Source organism: Peromyscus eremicus, chromosome 15, assembly GCF_949786415.1.
Source record: "Peromyscus eremicus chromosome 15, PerEre_H2_v1, whole genome shotgun sequence".
Classification (NCBI taxonomy): Eukaryota; Metazoa; Chordata; class Mammalia; order Rodentia; family Cricetidae; genus Peromyscus; species Peromyscus eremicus.
In genome coordinates this window covers 261,183-277,500 of record NC_081431.1, presented here as the reverse complement: position 1 = coordinate 277,500, position 16,318 = coordinate 261,183, and the positions used below count along the sequence as shown (strand labels likewise).

At 38.0% G+C, this 16,318-nt stretch overlaps 1 protein-coding gene across 3 annotated transcripts in view; it reads right to left on the bottom strand.

Moving 5' to 3' along the window:
- The window catches only part of LOC131924997 (complement component receptor 1-like protein), a 51,854-nt gene that overhangs the window by 13,311 nt on the left and 22,225 nt on the right, over positions 1-16,318 (bottom strand). For 2 of the 3 annotated variants that reach the window (XM_059280226.1, XM_059280225.1), the window contains exons 4-8: positions 12,780-12,865; positions 7,299-7,694; positions 4,735-4,837; positions 3,416-3,501; positions 1,557-1,739 (exon numbers count right to left, since the gene is read on the bottom strand). In XM_059280226.1, coding sequence (XP_059136209.1) covers positions 1,557-1,739; positions 3,416-3,501; positions 4,735-4,837; positions 7,299-7,694; positions 12,780-12,865 — 854 coding nt within the window. The remainder of the gene's footprint in view (positions 1-1,556; positions 1,740-3,415; positions 3,502-4,734; positions 4,838-7,298; positions 7,695-12,779; positions 12,866-16,318) is intronic. The other variant, XM_059280227.1, reaches the window with a different exon arrangement.

Genomic DNA, 16,318 nt, shown 5'->3' with positions numbered 1-16,318 from the left:
TTGAAATCCACTAAAGCTATCTGAGGAGAGGGAATCTCAATTAAGAAAATGTCTACATAATATCAGGCTGTAGGCAAGCCTATAGGGCATTTTCTTAATTGTTGACTGATGGGGGAAGAGCCCAACCCATTGTGCATGGTGCCATGCCTGGGCTGGTGGTCCGGGGTTCTATAAGAAAACAGGCTGAGAGAGCCAGTAAGCAGCATTCCTCCATGAGCTCTGCATCATCTCCTGCCTCCAGGTTCTGGATCTGTTTGGAGCTCTTGTCCTGGCTTCCTTTGATGATGGACTACAATGTGGAAGTGTAAGCCAAATAAACCCTTTCCTCCTCCAGTTGATGTTTGGTACCTTTACCTAATAGCTGTCCTTCCTTTAACTACAGTACTGGAAATTATTCCTCTTGACAATTATTTATGTAGGACTTTTGTTCATTTATTTGTTATAGTACACTGTCTCTAATGGTATGTGGCGTGACTGATTGTACCTAGGCTACATTATTTTTGTGGTTTGGGGCAAGTTACCTAAGCTCTTCGTGTTTTAGTTTCTTTATCTGTAAAAACATTAACATTTATTAGAATATATCTATCTATCTATCTATCTATCTATCTATCTATCTATCTATCTATCTATCTACATACCTATCATCTACCACCTATCTATCTTATGCCTATCACTAGCCTTTGAACATCAGTACTAAATGTTCAATATACTTTAACTTTTACAATTATTACCATTACCACAACCACCACTATAGTACTTATGATAACACTATTAACCTTTTATTCTATTTTATATGTATGTTCTATCTCTTTAGTACTTTCTTATTTACATTTCAAACAGGTCAACAGGTCTAAAATGTGAACAATTTTTATAAAATGTTGGCTTCTTTATTTGTTGGTAGTGCTAATGATCAAATGTAGGGTTGTTTGCAGAAGCAAGGTGGAAAGACTGTAAGAGCCAGTAGGGATGGAAGAAGAAACAATGCCTTTTGGACATAACAGGACTGATGCACATATGAATGCACAGAGACTGTGGTAGAATGCACAGAGTCTGCATAGTTCCAAGCCAGATGGGGTCCCAGCACTGAGAACAGGAAGTAGATATGATCTCCAACTGACAACAGCTTTCAAATGAAAAGTTATTTTTCTCCAATGGAGTCTCACTGGGTATACAAGCTACACTCAAAGACAGGCCCCATGCCCAGCAGTAGATGACCAACTCAAAATGAACACAGCGGTATTGGAGATTTTTTTTTTTTTTTTTTAGCCTTACTGGTCTTTTGTTTATATATATTATGGTTTCTGATTTTGTGGTTTTCTGTGTGGGTATGTGTCTCTCATGTGCATGTGCTTCTTGTGCATTTTCTACTCCTGAAGTGATACTTGAAGTGATTTTATTAACATCCTAACTTGTTGTATTTTGAGACAGCACATTCTCAGCTCCCTTATCCCTACACATTGTAACACCTCATCACAGTAGGCACCAGAATAGATAGATGACTGGGCAGTCAGTGACTTTGCTGGGCAGGGGCTCCAATCCCTACATTTTGTACTTACGAGATACACATTTAGCCAGAGGAGGATCCCAGCTGGCATCTGACTGGCACTGGCTCTGAGAACTGCCTTCTAGAGTATACCCGTCCTCACATTCCAAAGTTACATTATTTTCATAGTAATATTCTTTTATTTTCAACTCTTTCCAGACTCCACTCATATACTGTGGGAGGCTACATATCACTTCTGCAATTAGAAAAATCACAAGAAAATTAGTATTTTGTTGTTAATTGAAACTGCTATTATAGAAACATTTGCAACCCCAAACTTTGCCTTCTACAAAAATGGGCCTATTTTCAATAAAGAATTATTGTCACTCCTCCAAACTTTTTATGCTTTAAATATTTTTCTGATTTTCATTTTTTGTGTACATTAAGGAAATGTGGGACACTTGTGATTATCAAATCTGTAGTTGGAAATTTTTAGAAAGATCAGAAGTTAGGACAACCATAGTTTAGCCCTGGATCCATGTGAGCCACACCTAAAGAAAATACCAATTTCATGTTAAATCTCTAGGTATAGAACATATTCTGATATTTTAGCTCTGAAGTAAGTGAATACTTCTGGCCTGCTTTTGTACATAGAAGAAAGAAGTTAGTAACTTGTGATTCTAATTTTAAATACTACCTTTCTATTTAATTCCTTTATTTGATTTAATTCATCCTTGAAATTGCTTTCTTTTTTTTTCCAGCTATCAATATCTTCCTCAACTTCAAGTAAAACCTCCTTTTCTGTTGTAATTGTCTAAGATTTGCCTAAAATATGTTTCTCTCTAAAGGTATCAACAAGGTAAAGTGACATTTCTGCAAGTGTGGCTTTCCTATATTAGAGTATTTTGACTGATTTGTTAAAAGTAGCCTTTTGACCCTTCTTAGAACAGAGTCCGAGTTCTGGAATGGAGCTAAGTAACATTCCAGGTGATTTTGCTACTACGATGGATGGAACTACAGATGAAAAAGCACTGGTGTAAAGTGTGCTTTACTGGTTAAGAAAAAATGAATTATGATAATAGTAGAGAGGATCGAGGGGAGGGGCAGAGAACAAGCTTCCAGAACAGTAACTGTATGCTTCCCACTGATGACAGCTGGAGAATATGGACAAAAATAGAAGTCCTAGAAAGAGACAAAAACTTTGGAAAATTTTAACAGAACAAGTAGGAGAAATAAGAAATAATTTTGCACAGGAGGTTTTTTTTTTTAATCTTATTATTTCTTAATATTTTAGCATATTTTATATGCTTATGTTGAGACTTTAAGAACCTTACCTTGCCTACTCAGTCTGATGTGGTTTACCTAATTTTCTCTCATTCTCATATTCCTCTGATTTATTACCTATTACCTGATCTATTATCTCCATAATATTTAATTAATTTGTTTCTTGTTCTTCTCCCTACTTAAGTATAAATAATATCATGATCACTGTTATAATTCCAGTGCAGATGAAAATATGGCACATAATTTTTGCTCAATAATAATTAAGTGAACATTGTTTTACATATGCATATTACCAAATAAATATGAGTAAGTGATTGCATATTGATGGCAGAACATAAAAGAAAATTACAAGGAAGCGAGAAAGAGAGGAAAGAGAAGAAAAACTTGTCAAAGTCCTTCCTGTCCTAGGGGCAAACTACACAGGAAATATCACACATAACACAGAATTCTGAATGATGGAAGCTGATCAAATAGATTACAAAGCAAGGAGATACTCACTTTGATTCAAAACAAACTTTTATGAAAGTAATCAACTTCTGTCAATAAGTCAAACTAGAATACAGAAGAAATACTAAAAGGGAGGGTGTGGGTTAAAATATAAGAAGTTAGGGAGAGCAACTAGATTAAAGTATCACTATATATACTCACTTTCACAAACAGGAACATGGCTATCCCAAACACTGTCCCTTCCAGACAGAACACAATGACTAGCAGAATTGCCTTTTAATTGAAACCTAAGGAAGAAAATGGTAGTGGACTGTAAAATGTTTTGGCCAGAGTAATACTCAGTTCCCAGGTCTAGCCAAAAAAGCATTGAGGATTTTGAGGAAATGGAACCACGAGGTGGAAGGGGTGTGCAGATGCTAAGTTACTCAACTACCACAGCTTCCAGCAGTAAAACAGAACTGCAATATAAAGTCCCAGCTTAAACTAAAGAAAGTAGTGAGGGCACAGCCAGATCCTGGACCTTTACTCAAAAGCACTGATCATGCTAAAAGGAACCTGGTACTGCTCACTGTCACAACTGCAAACCCAGACTGCTAATGAACACCTTGCCAACGCTGTCACTGGGAAAGCTGAGTTAACTGGTAGGAAATAGAGATTGTTCTTATGTCTGTTTCTGCGATTGTTATCTAGGAAGCTCACAACAGCATGTTAAGCTACTGAAGAATAAGTTACACTTTTCTGAGTAATTCAGAGAAGCAGATGACTTATGAAGTACATGTCTATAGCCTGTAACAGACTCAAAATTTATTAGTGTTTTGTTGTTTGTGGTGGTGGGCGTTCTGTTGTTGTTGTTTGTTTTTTCTTTTAAAGCACTGGGACTGGAGAGAAAAATGGGAAGAGGAGAGGAGCCAACTTTTGTATGAAGCCATTTAAAATTCTCAAAGGATGTTTAGACCCTTATGCCCTCCTAAATCTTATTTGGTCCTGGTATTTGGTGCCTGCCAAAGATTCTGTGAAGCACTGGAGGGCAGGCTCTTTGTTGTCCATGACTAGGAGTTTCACAGAAGCGTGTCTGCTGTGAAGGTTTATGACCTCACCTAAAATATTAACATCAGACACCATGATCCCAACTCAGAGCCCAAAGCCCATTGCTGATTCAATGATACACCAGTCGGCTTTAAAAAGCTGCCCTTTATTTTTTGTTTCTCTTTTAAATTCTATTAATGAGGTATTAATTTTTTTCCTAAAACATTGCTAAATGCATTGTTATTTATATAAGCTTTTGTAACATATAATTTTTCTCAAAATCACTAGTGTTATTTTCTATTTAGAAAATGATTTTTTCACTTAGTGCATTACCTGTATATTTAAAACCAGTAGGTTTCCTTCATATCTCCTTTTATCAATTCTACAAGTCACCAATCTTTCCTATATACAGCATCAGAAGTTGTTTCTTTCCTGTTTTGGACAAGCTCAGACTTAGTTTTAATGTCCAGCAGATCAAGCCTGCTCACACTCACCCTTCATTACAAACAAAGGACACTTTGGCTCCAAGTTGAGGATTTAGTGGAAATAGCACACGTCCATTAGGAAGTTGTTCCAGGAAAACACCACAGGATTTCACTGGAGAAAAAGAGCCAAACAGAAATAATAGCAGTGTGTGGAGAGTAAAAACACAAGTCATATATGTCAAGCCAGATGAAAGCCTAGAGATCTGCATATGCAGGAGCCACAGGACTCTGAAGTGCAGAGAAACAGCTGCTTGGGAGGAAAAAAAATCATCTTTGTTTGGGGGTATACTCCTAGTGTTGGATTTCTGGGGGCAGCTGACATATTAAGGGGGAGAGAGAAATCTCATGGTGTGGAAAACATTTCTCTCAATGGTAAACTGGATCACAGATGCCAAGAGGATCACAACTATATGGAAAAAGAAAGAAGAAAAAAAATAGCTTTATTTATATAGGACAAAATAAACAACCTTTCTGCCAAATGTGACAATACAATTCAGACACTGTGACTACACCTGATGAATCTTGAGTTTATTGTTTTCTCTCTAAGATGTACACTAAGGTCATAACACTCCCAATTTCTTTTTTGTTTTGTTTTGGGTTTCTTTGTGTAGCCTTGCCTGTCATGAACTAGCTCTGTTGACCAGGCTAGGCTCAAACTCAGAGATCCACTGGGATTAAAGGTGTGCACCACCACTGCTCAGCTACACTTCCAATTTCTACTGACCCTACACAAAATTAAAGATTGATTGTTTATTTTAGATTCCCATACTACCTATCTAGAAAGGCATCACCAACTTTAAGTTTCACATATTAGGCAATAAGGAGAACCTAAATGTTCTAACATGTTTCCCAGTGGGCAACCACAATGGTGCTAACAGATTCTGTTCTGATCTTTGAATCCTGCTTCACTAGAGAGCTACCTCTCTTTGTTCACTACACAGCTGGTGCTGTTCAGTCACTCATTTCATTCCATTGAGAAGACAGCTGGATAGTCTCTGAGCAAATTCTTTTAAAAAACCTCCAGTTATCATAATGAGAAATATGCACTGTACATTAAGTATTCTAACAGTCTTAGGTCCAGCTTCTCCTTAAGCAATTGTTTTGAACTCAGGGAGTGAGGATGCATGTGAGTCTTAACACAATTACTTAAAGTTGCAAAATGGGGGGAAAAAAATCACATACACACACACACAAAACCAAATCCAAAACCTCATATCAACTCAGTTCTCCTCTCTGAACTTTAGACTTCTCTAGTAAAACATGGGGTATTGGTCTAGAATGAATGACTTCCATGAGAAATTCCAAATATTTTTGATATTATAATACTTGTTTTGAGGGCTCATCTTTCAAGAGCTCCCCTTGACTAATACATTGAGCAGTGATATTTAAAGACTAGGCTGATCAAATTTCTAATGATTCCCAGTCTCACGCTTTTTATTGCCTTTTGATTGTTATGGGTAGAAACATGAAAACTGCAACTTCTTTGCTCTAAGACAGTGGTTCCCAACCTTCCCAATGCTGTGATCCTTTAATACAGTTCCTATATTGTGGTGATCCCCAGCCATAAAATTATCTTCATTGCTACTTCATAACTGTAATTTTGCTACTGTTACTGAATCATAATGTAAATATTTCTGGAGATAGAGGTTTGCCAAAGGGGTCCCAACACATAGGTTGAAAACCACTGCTCTAGGGGTTTTAATTAAGTTCTGCCACCTGGAAGATATATATCACTATAAAAGGCAAGATGTGATAGACACCTTTATGCATACAGGGACAGCATCAGTTGAGGCAATCTTGGTGACTCTCAAGTGAGCAACAGCCACTCAAATTCTAGCAACACTAATGACCAGCAAGGACTGGCTCTATCCTGGAAGCAGTGGCAGGGTCTGGCTGTGTCAGCCATGACAGAGTGTGACTGTGTCAACCGTCAGAGGACCAGCTGTGTCTGCTCTATTCCTGTAGTAACAGTAGCTCCTTAATCTTTGGCAACATTGTTTTCCTTCTTTTATTCTTCCTGTCCTTCTAACATCTTTATATCCCATTATCAATAGGAAAGACTTCGTTCCTTGAAGAATCTGCCATATGGGCAACCTTGGATTCTAATCTTTGCTCTGCAAGTTACTTATGTATATAGTCTTAGAACATTATCTATCCCCTAAGCCTCAATATGGAAGGAATGGTAACTACCCCATAGCTTCATTTTAGGAGTTAAATATGCATACATTTAATATGACTAGCCATGGACCACTCATTACATATTAGTAAATATTATACATATGAATAACTGATAAGGGCTGGAGATGGCAATACATGTAAAGAACTTCTGTGTATGAGAATTCCCAGGATATATCACATGCCTTGTTCATATTTAGCTCCTCCTCAATTTGAATGGATGTGCTTGTAAAGGTGCACAAACACTCATACAAACACATGTCCCTTCCTGATTTCACATTCCCTAAGAAAACTTATTCATCCAACCTGTTCATATGCCCTCTTCCAGAACCAACCCTTAACTCTGGTCCTCCAACACCCCATAGCATTGCAGGCCCCCAAGCCCTGGTCAGACTTACCCTTGAAGCAGGTTGGTAACTCTGGCTCCCATTTGTTTAGGTCATGACACTGCACACTACTGGCTCCTTCCATGCTAAAGCCAGGCTGACATTTAAACTCCACAATATCCCTTAAGGAAAACAAGCTTCTGTTTTCAGACGCTATGAATGCATTTTCAACATGAGGAGGTGTACATTTCCTGAATTCAATGCACTGAGGAGGAGGGCCACTCCAGACTCCAACTTTCCCATCATTGCTGGTACAGTGTAAGGATGCCTCACCCACCAGGTTAAAGAGCTTCTTCCCTCTCGCATCAGATCTGCAGCGATAGGTAACCACCATTCCATAATGAAATTCTTCTGTGGTAGTAAGTAAATCTCCATTGGCAATGGAGGGGGGTGTCTTACAAGAAATTACTGGGTGAAGAAAGCAGATTAAATTTTATTTAAATAATGATAGGGCAAATCTAATGAATCACTGAATTGAAAATATTTATACTCATTATAAATGAATATAAATGTTCATTAAAAGCATTTAATATTTATTGACTTGTAGATGAGTTTTAAAATACTGCTATTTAGGTGCACACAGTAACATTTGCTCTGTCTTTCCTACCTATTTCTTATAAACACATGCAGTTATAAGTACAATCGACTTTTTCATTTGAAATAGCTCTTTGATTATATTAGAGAGTTTATACTAGTTTCCAGATTTTTCTTCTTGCCTATTAATTTGCAAATTTGTGTTAACTGAAAGGAATATTTAAAAAAAATTCACTAAGAAAAAATGAGTGAATGAAACACAAATGGATAGTACGAAACAAATTTTGAATTCCTGCAAGTATGTAAGAAACTTGGTGAAAGTGTAGATTACTATATACTAAGCATTTGAAAATGTAATGGATAATGAAAATACAGACCATTAATATTCATTCAAAAATATGTAAGACGCTGAATTTGACCAAGAACTTTTAAGAATACAAAAAAAAAATCACAAATAAGTACTTTCAAATTTTCAAGTAATACATACTTCCAAATATAATTTCAAGTACTTTGAGACATGTAAAAGACAAAACCTTCAAGTTTATTATAAGATGGGTTTTTATGACCTAATTCACTAAAAACCCTAAATATACTTAAAATGAAGAAAGTGTTTGGCACTGGGCTGCTGTTCCATGGGAAAAAGGGAGCCGAACCAATAGTAGGGAACCAAGAGTCTACTGAATTTGTGATGGGCTTACCAAATCAAGGGACAAAAATTGGAGTCCAGAGATTCCTAAACAAAGAAGTCCTGGTAATACCTTGTAAAGAACTATACTCTTAGAATCAGGGTTGACTGATAACTGCTATTTCCAAGGCTGGAAATCTTCAAGTACTGTAGATGGCCAAGAAAACTTAAAATTCATGATACTGAATCAAAATAGTGCCATTTGGGCAGTGTCCTAGAGCCTTGCAGAAAAAAGAAAAGTGTTCTCTGAAGAGTGTGGGTTATTGCTGTGTTTTAAATATGGGTAAATTTTCCACAGCAACCAAGTACTAAAGGCTTGGTATTCCAGGTGGCATGAATGCAGTGGAATTTTTAAAAAGTTTGGCCTCCTGGGAAATGCTTAGTTCACTGAGGATGTGACCTTGAGAAAATGTAGGACCTTGACTCTTCCTCCCTCTGCTTTGGCTCATCACTTCCACAAGCTCCTGCCCTGAGGTTTTGCCTCAGTAGAGGCACAGAGCAATAGAACTACAAAATCAGGGAATGGACCCTTCAAAATTGTCAGCTGAAATAAATACTTTATCATAGAAGATAATTGTCGCAATTATTTCATTACAGTGATAAGCAATTGACTTCATTAATTTTGTGTTTGTCTCCTTTATATTGAGTCACCTGCAAGCATGTTAGTCATTCAAAGAGAGTCTCTCTAACCTAGCTCATCCCCCAAAACTTCAATCACGGTTTCTCTGTAATTCAGTCTGCTTTGTTGTTATAACAGGGCTCTAGCAGGCCTAATAGTCTAGTTTTGGCCACTGGTCCCCAGGAAGCCAATTAAAGAGATGGCAAAAAGCAGAGAAGGGAGAGTTATTCAAAGAGAACACACAGGAAAAAGGAGGAGAAAAAGAGGCTCATTGACCCCAAAGCCTGTCTTCTGGGTATTGACAGGAGCTTATAGAAGAATTGGGACAAAGGACAAGAGTTACTTATGATTAAGCAGCCGTGGTCCTCCCTGCTCTAGGTTTTATAGTCTCCTTTCATTGATCACTGTCTCAGCCCTGGTCCTACAAGGTGGTCTGAAGAAGTCCTTACTACTTGAGAAAGCAAGGTGGTTCTCTGGAGATTACTTCTGCACCAAGTATCATCTCACTCTCTTGGCTAATTATATATCAGGGAAAGGGGTTGGGGTGGAAGGAGGCTGTTCCTCATGATTTTGCAGATTCAGAGCCTAATTAACAATTCATCTTGGGCTACCTTTGGTACTCTAAATAGCCACTCCTTGTTTACTTCTGTGTCAGACCTAATATTCTGTGACTAACAGGAAAAGACCTATTTTGGATATATTAACATAACCCTGGTTTCTACTAATCAAAAGTCTAGGAATACCATCAGGCAGCATCTGAGGTCTAGCAGAGGTTTCTCTGCTTTACTTCAGCTCACCTACTTAATGTTTCCACCAATGTATTTTATAAGCACATTGATTATGACTTCTTTTGTTTTGTTAATCTAGAAACTTTGTGAGGAGAGATTTCTTAAAAGAAGCTGTGTATGCAGATACTGGTTGGGCTGATTAAAACTTCAGTACTAGTGAGATCGGGATGTTGTAGGTCCAGAGGCTAATTACCTATCTTGGGCTAGTTCTAGCCCTGCAGAACAGCCATTCCTTCCCCACCTATGTGTCTTAATTAACATTCTGTTACTAATAGATAGAAACATTTTGGGATCTATTAACTTAGCAAATCACTAGCTTCCACCAGCCAAAAAGCTAAAAATGTCATCAGCTATCATCTTATGTCTATAGAAAAGTTTTCCCCATCTTGTTGTAATTGCCTCTCTGATGTACTCATAATTTATTAATTAAATTAAACTTGCCTTGACATAACTTTCTTTGTTCTATAAAACTATGAAACTGCTTCCACACTAGAACAAAGAATTGGGGTAATCTAAATCTGTTTTCCTGGGCCATAGTCAATTAAAATAGCTCCAGAATAAACGATCTCTTATTCCTTTTAAGATAAGAGCTGTAGTTTTTGCATTGACATCAAATGTTGCCATCTTGGATCATGGAATTTGGGGTAACCTAAATCTGTGTTCTCTGGTCTTGGTCATTCATGTTTGGCTCCAGAATAAACTATCTCTTTTCTCCTTTGAGGTGAGAGTTGTGTTTACTGTGTTGACAAGAGCATAACTGCTACCCATTTTTCCCCAACCCAGACTTGAATAAATGATCTCCAGTAATCTGTCTCCTGGGTGGTTTTTAAAGAAGCAGTGGTGGTAGCAGTGCCTATGGTATAGAAGAATTACATGTACTTTGGCAGCATTACACAGAGAATAGAGGGATGAAACCATGCACTAAAGAAAGCTGATGAAAGATATGGGATTCAGGAAGCCATACAAATTCAACAACAAAATTCAACTAATTCTTCATCTAGATATACCAAAGTTATAAAATCAAATTCCACCAGCCTAATAGCAGCCATGAAAGAGACAATAACTAAAAGGAACCAAAAGAGGAAAGTGTTTCAACAATAAAGTTCCAGATCTACAAAATAAAAAAAAAAAGTTTTTCAGGCTGAAGGATGAAAGTTTTATATAAAATTGATAGAGCCACAGTAAGGAGGGATCTAATCTAAAAGAGCAGTGTGTGGGTATATATATATTTTTCTTTTTTTTCTAAACTTTTGTTTTGTTTTGTTTTTTCGAGACAGGGTTTCTCTGTGTAGCTTTGCGCCTTTCCTGGAACTCGCTCTGTAGACCAGGCTGGCCTCGAACTCACAGAGATCCTAGCCTGGCTCTGCCTCCTGAGTGCTGGGATTAAAGGCCTGTGCCACCACTGCCCAGCAGGGTATATTTTAATTTACAGTAGTCAATGATTACAGTATTCAATTGATTACAGAAACAAGACAAAAATGATTTTATTTTCTGTATGCTCTGAGGGTACATGAAACACATGAAGTAAAACAGAGGCCAGTCAGTGTGAGGAGAAGGCCCCAGAGTGACCTAAGGGACAAATCTCTATTGGAATCCCAGTGTTGGTCAGGCAAGTTTCCATTAACCAGTGAGCTCAGTCAAAGTAGGCACGAATTCTAAGAGGATATGCACGTGAGTGAAACTACTGTAAGATGTGGGCATTAGAAGAGCCATTCAGTATCTTTTATCTAGCTATTCCACAGAAAAGTGGTCACCAGGGTGTGGTTGTATGAGTCAGATATCTGGAACAATCACAACAAAGAAGCTGGAGGAAAGCAGAACAAGAATTTCCTTCTAGGATGACTAATTTCTATTCCTGGTATGAGAAAGCTATCAAGTAGGTTCCACTTATCCATGGGAGACACACTGCAAAACCACCACCAGAAGTCTGAAATTTCAGCTAGTACCAGGCCCTATGATATTATTTAATTTATGCTATTACTCTCTCTAGTGCTCCCCCTAGCCATGGTCCTCTTACTATTTTCATGCTTTCTGCACTTTCTTCAGGTTATACATTCACATTTGAGTTTTATTCACTCATAGGGAATATAGTTTCATTTTCAGAAAGACAGATGGAACTGGGCATCATCTTATTAATGGAAATAAGCCAGACTCAAGAAGGTAAATATCACAAAAAAAAAAGAAAGAAAGAAAAGAAAAGAAAAAAAGGAACATCCCAGGACAAAGGAGAACTTAAAGGAAGTTGCAGTTGTCTTCTGTCTTAGGGTTCCTATTTCTGTGATGAAAAACCATGACCAAAAGCAACTTGGGGAGGAAAGAGTTTATTTGGCTTACATATCCAGAAACACAGTCTAGTGAGAGAAACCAAGGCAGTAACTCAGTTTGGGAAGGAACCAGAAGACAGGAGCTGATGCAGAGGCCATGGAGGGGTGTTGGTTATGTTCCTCATGGCTTCCTCAGCTGGCTTTTTTATAGAACCCAGGACCATCAGCCCAGGACTGACACTTCCCACAATGGGCTAAGCCCACCCACATAATTAAAAAAATGCCATACAGGCTTACCTATAGCCAGATCTGATGGAAGCATTTTCTCAATTGAAAGTCCTTATTCTCAAATGACTCTGGCTCATGTCAAGTTGACACTAACCAGAACATCTTCATTTACTTGAAGAACAGATTATACAAAAGCGATTTTAATAAAGATTTAAAAATCCCTTATAGGGCTTTAGGTTTACAGCTGTGATAGAGCACTTCCTAAAAGGCATGAGGCCCTGGGTTCAATCTCAGCCCTCCAAAAATATACATATAATTCCAGAGAAAATTTAAAGTACATGAGTCAAGGTAATAGAAATAAAAATTTCAACTTACTCTGACAAATAGGTGCCTCGTTATCCCAAGCAACAATTTGATCTGAGATTACACATACAGCAGAGGAGGAACCAATAAGGTAGTATCTATACACAGAATAAAGAATGTTAATTAATCCATAAGTAATTGCCTACTTAAATTGCTGCTTCCCAGAGATTACTACCTTGGAAGCTTTAGGACATTTTTTTTCTTGTCAAAGATCATGAGTTCTCAAATCTTACATCCCTCTTTGGACTTTTTGATTTTCATCTTCATGCTTCCCAACTAAATGAGATTTTTCTTTTTATTATCTTATCATACAATCTGTAGTAAATTATAGTTGTTTCCTATAAGTCTTATTTTTAAAGATATTACAAGCTTCTTGAGGGCAAAGTAAATGTCATGTGTATGTGTGTATTATACTAATATGAATGAATTAAGTTATACCGTGAAAGCATTAATGTGAATGCCTAGATAAATGCCTAGATAAGGGAACACCTTATCAGCAAGATTCATTAACCTAGAATCAAGGGACTCCAATCTGACCAAAGTTGAACAAATTTTTCATACTTGATTAAAGTCAGCAATACTCAATTAATATGCTTCAAATTGTCTAGTATGTCATAAAATTAAAACAATTCATGACAATTATTTCACAGTAACAACTTTTATACCTACTTTGTTTATACATAAACATGTCATTTTGGGAAGTACAACTGTAAAGGGTTGTGTTTTATGTTTACATTTAAATTCCACTTGCTCATTTTCCTATGGGAAAGAGACCTTTTCTGGGCCCCCCACATACCTTTTTTGTTTTGTTTTGTTTTCTTTCTTTTTTGTCCTTTTGGTTTTTCAAGACAGGGTTTTTCTGTGTTTTGTTTTGTTTTGTTTTTTTCTGGCTTTCCTGGAACTCACTCTGTAGTCCAGGCTGGCCTTGACATCCAAATGCTAGGACAAAAGTCATGTGCCACCACCAACCAGTGGGAAAGAGACTTTGACACAATTTTACATGTAGGCTTATGTATTTTCTACCACAGCAAGAACTAAAAAGACACAAGACCTCTTGTTCTGTCTATTTACTGTGACATTCCCTTTGTGTCTTCCCATTCCTGATTTTTCTTGCACATTCTTACTGGTGGTGACCATTTCTATAAATACATAATTTCAAAAAATTATATAAAGATTCATATAGAATGTAACCATATATGATTAGCTTTCTACTCAGCACAATCCTGGAGATTTATCAAGCAGTCCTTTTTGTTATAAATTAGAGCCCATAACATGGATGCACCATCGTTCATCTAACCATTTACCTATTGATGGACATTTGAGTATGTCCAAAATCAGGGAGATCCATAGAGAAGTAGGTAGTTGTACAGAGACAGGACAGGGCACATTTTCATTTGAGAATGGTGAAAATGCCTTTGTGCTCCTAATCTTATAGAAAAGACTGCCTTTCTCCACTGAATACAGTGTTAGTTGTAGGCTTGTCATATGTGGAAAACATATTACATGAAACTATAATCCTTCTATGACTAATTTTTAGAGAACTTTTCTAGTGATGGAAAATTTGAATTGTTTTTCGAAAGTCTTTTCTTCTTCTAGCAATGACTATGCTTTTACACCTCATTCTGTCAGTGTGATATATCACATTTTGTTTGTACACTGTCAAGTGAAGCTTGCATTTCAGGGATAAATGCCACTTAATCATGATGTATGACTGCTGTGGGATGGTCTGTATGTCAAATGTGTTGCTGATTGGTCAATAAATAAATCACTGATTGGCCAGTGGCCAGGCAGGAAGTATAGGTGGGACTAACAGAGAGGAGAATTGAGAGAACAGGAAGGCGGAAAAGAGACACTGCCAGCCGCCGCCATGACAAGAAGCATGTGAAGATGCCGGTAAGCCACGAGCCACATGGCAAGGTATAGATTTATAGAAATGGATTAGTTTAAGATATAAGAACAGTCAGCAAGAAGCCTGTCACGGCCATATAGTTTGTAAGCAACATAAGTTTCTGTGTTTACTTGGTTGGGTCTGAGCGGCTGTGGGACTGGCAGGTGAGAGAGATTTGTCCTGAATGTGGGCCAGGCAGGAAAACTCTAGCTACATATGACAGTGTGTATGTTGTATGAGCATACATGGGGTCTGTGTGATAATGTGTGTACAAGAGGAGCTCAGAGCAGGATACCAGGCATCTTCCTCTATCACTCTCAGTCCATTGTCTTGAGACAAAAATCTCTCACTGAGCTGAAAACTCACTCTTTTGGCTAGGCTAGCTGGCCAGCAAGCCCATAGGATCTGTCTGTCTCTCATTCTCCTAGTGCTGGGATTACAGGCATCCATTTTACATGGATTCTGGAGATTCATCCCACTCACCCCAGTGTATGCACTTGTGAATTCTGTCTGCTAGTAATTTGTAAAGAATGAATGTTTATAACATGTTTATTAAGGATACTGGCTGCTGTGGGATGGTCTGTATGTCAAATGTGTTGTTGATTGGTCAATAAATAAATCACTGATTGGTCAGTGGCCAGGCAGGAAGTATAGGCGGGACTAACAGAGAGGAGAATTGAGAGAACAGGAAGCTGGGGGAGGGAGACACTGCCAGCCGCCATCAGGACAAGGAAGATGTAAGGTACCAGTAAGCCATGAGCCATGTGGCAAAGTAAAGATTAATAGAAATGGGCTAAATATAAGAGTAAGAGCTAGACAATAACAGGCCTGAGCTAATGGCCAAGCAGTTTAAATAATGTAAGAGTCTGTGTGTTTATTTTATAAGTGGGCTCTGAGACTGGCGGGACTTGGTTGTGGGAGCTGGAGAGAAATTCTCCAGCAACAAATGGCGTCCAACGTGGTGGCAAGAGTCTCCACCTAAAAACGGAGAAAAAAGATTCTAAAACGGAGCTAAAAACAGCTCCTAGTTGTCTCTTTTAAGCTAGCGGCAGCCTGCATGTTTGAGCTACTATGGCGGGTTCCTGGCGTGCATGCTCAACCTGCCGCCGTATGGCGGGAATGAGGCCTCTGCGAATGGCACATTAAGCTATGTGGTGAATTTAGCCTTTGCTAGCACAAAACAAAACAAAACAAAAAAAAAAAAAAGAGGTTTCTGCGCTACACGCTGCTTTGATAGAAGCATAGACCCACTGTTTCTGAGAGTTGATGGCTCCCAGAGCTGGCGGAAAACGGACTACCGCCATGTTGGGAAGCTGAAGTGGGCGGAACCAGCAGCCACAGCGCCAGTGCCGTTTCAGGCTTAGAAGGCTACAGTTTAAAGCAATAGGCTCAAGCTAATATAAAAAAATAAGCCACGTAAAGATGACTACCACACAGAGAATCTGGATTATGTTCTCTTTGATATTCGTAACTGCAGAAAAACATTTGATTGTAAAAGCTGTTGAGTTATGCCAAAATGTATATTTTAAAGGTACCTTGACTTCAAAATTTGGATATAAGGATATGTTGCTTTGGAAAAGAGTCTCTGCTTTTGTTTCCACAGAAAGCCAGAGACTATGGATTTGTTCCAGATTAAGATACATCAGGTTTGACCAGCCAAGAC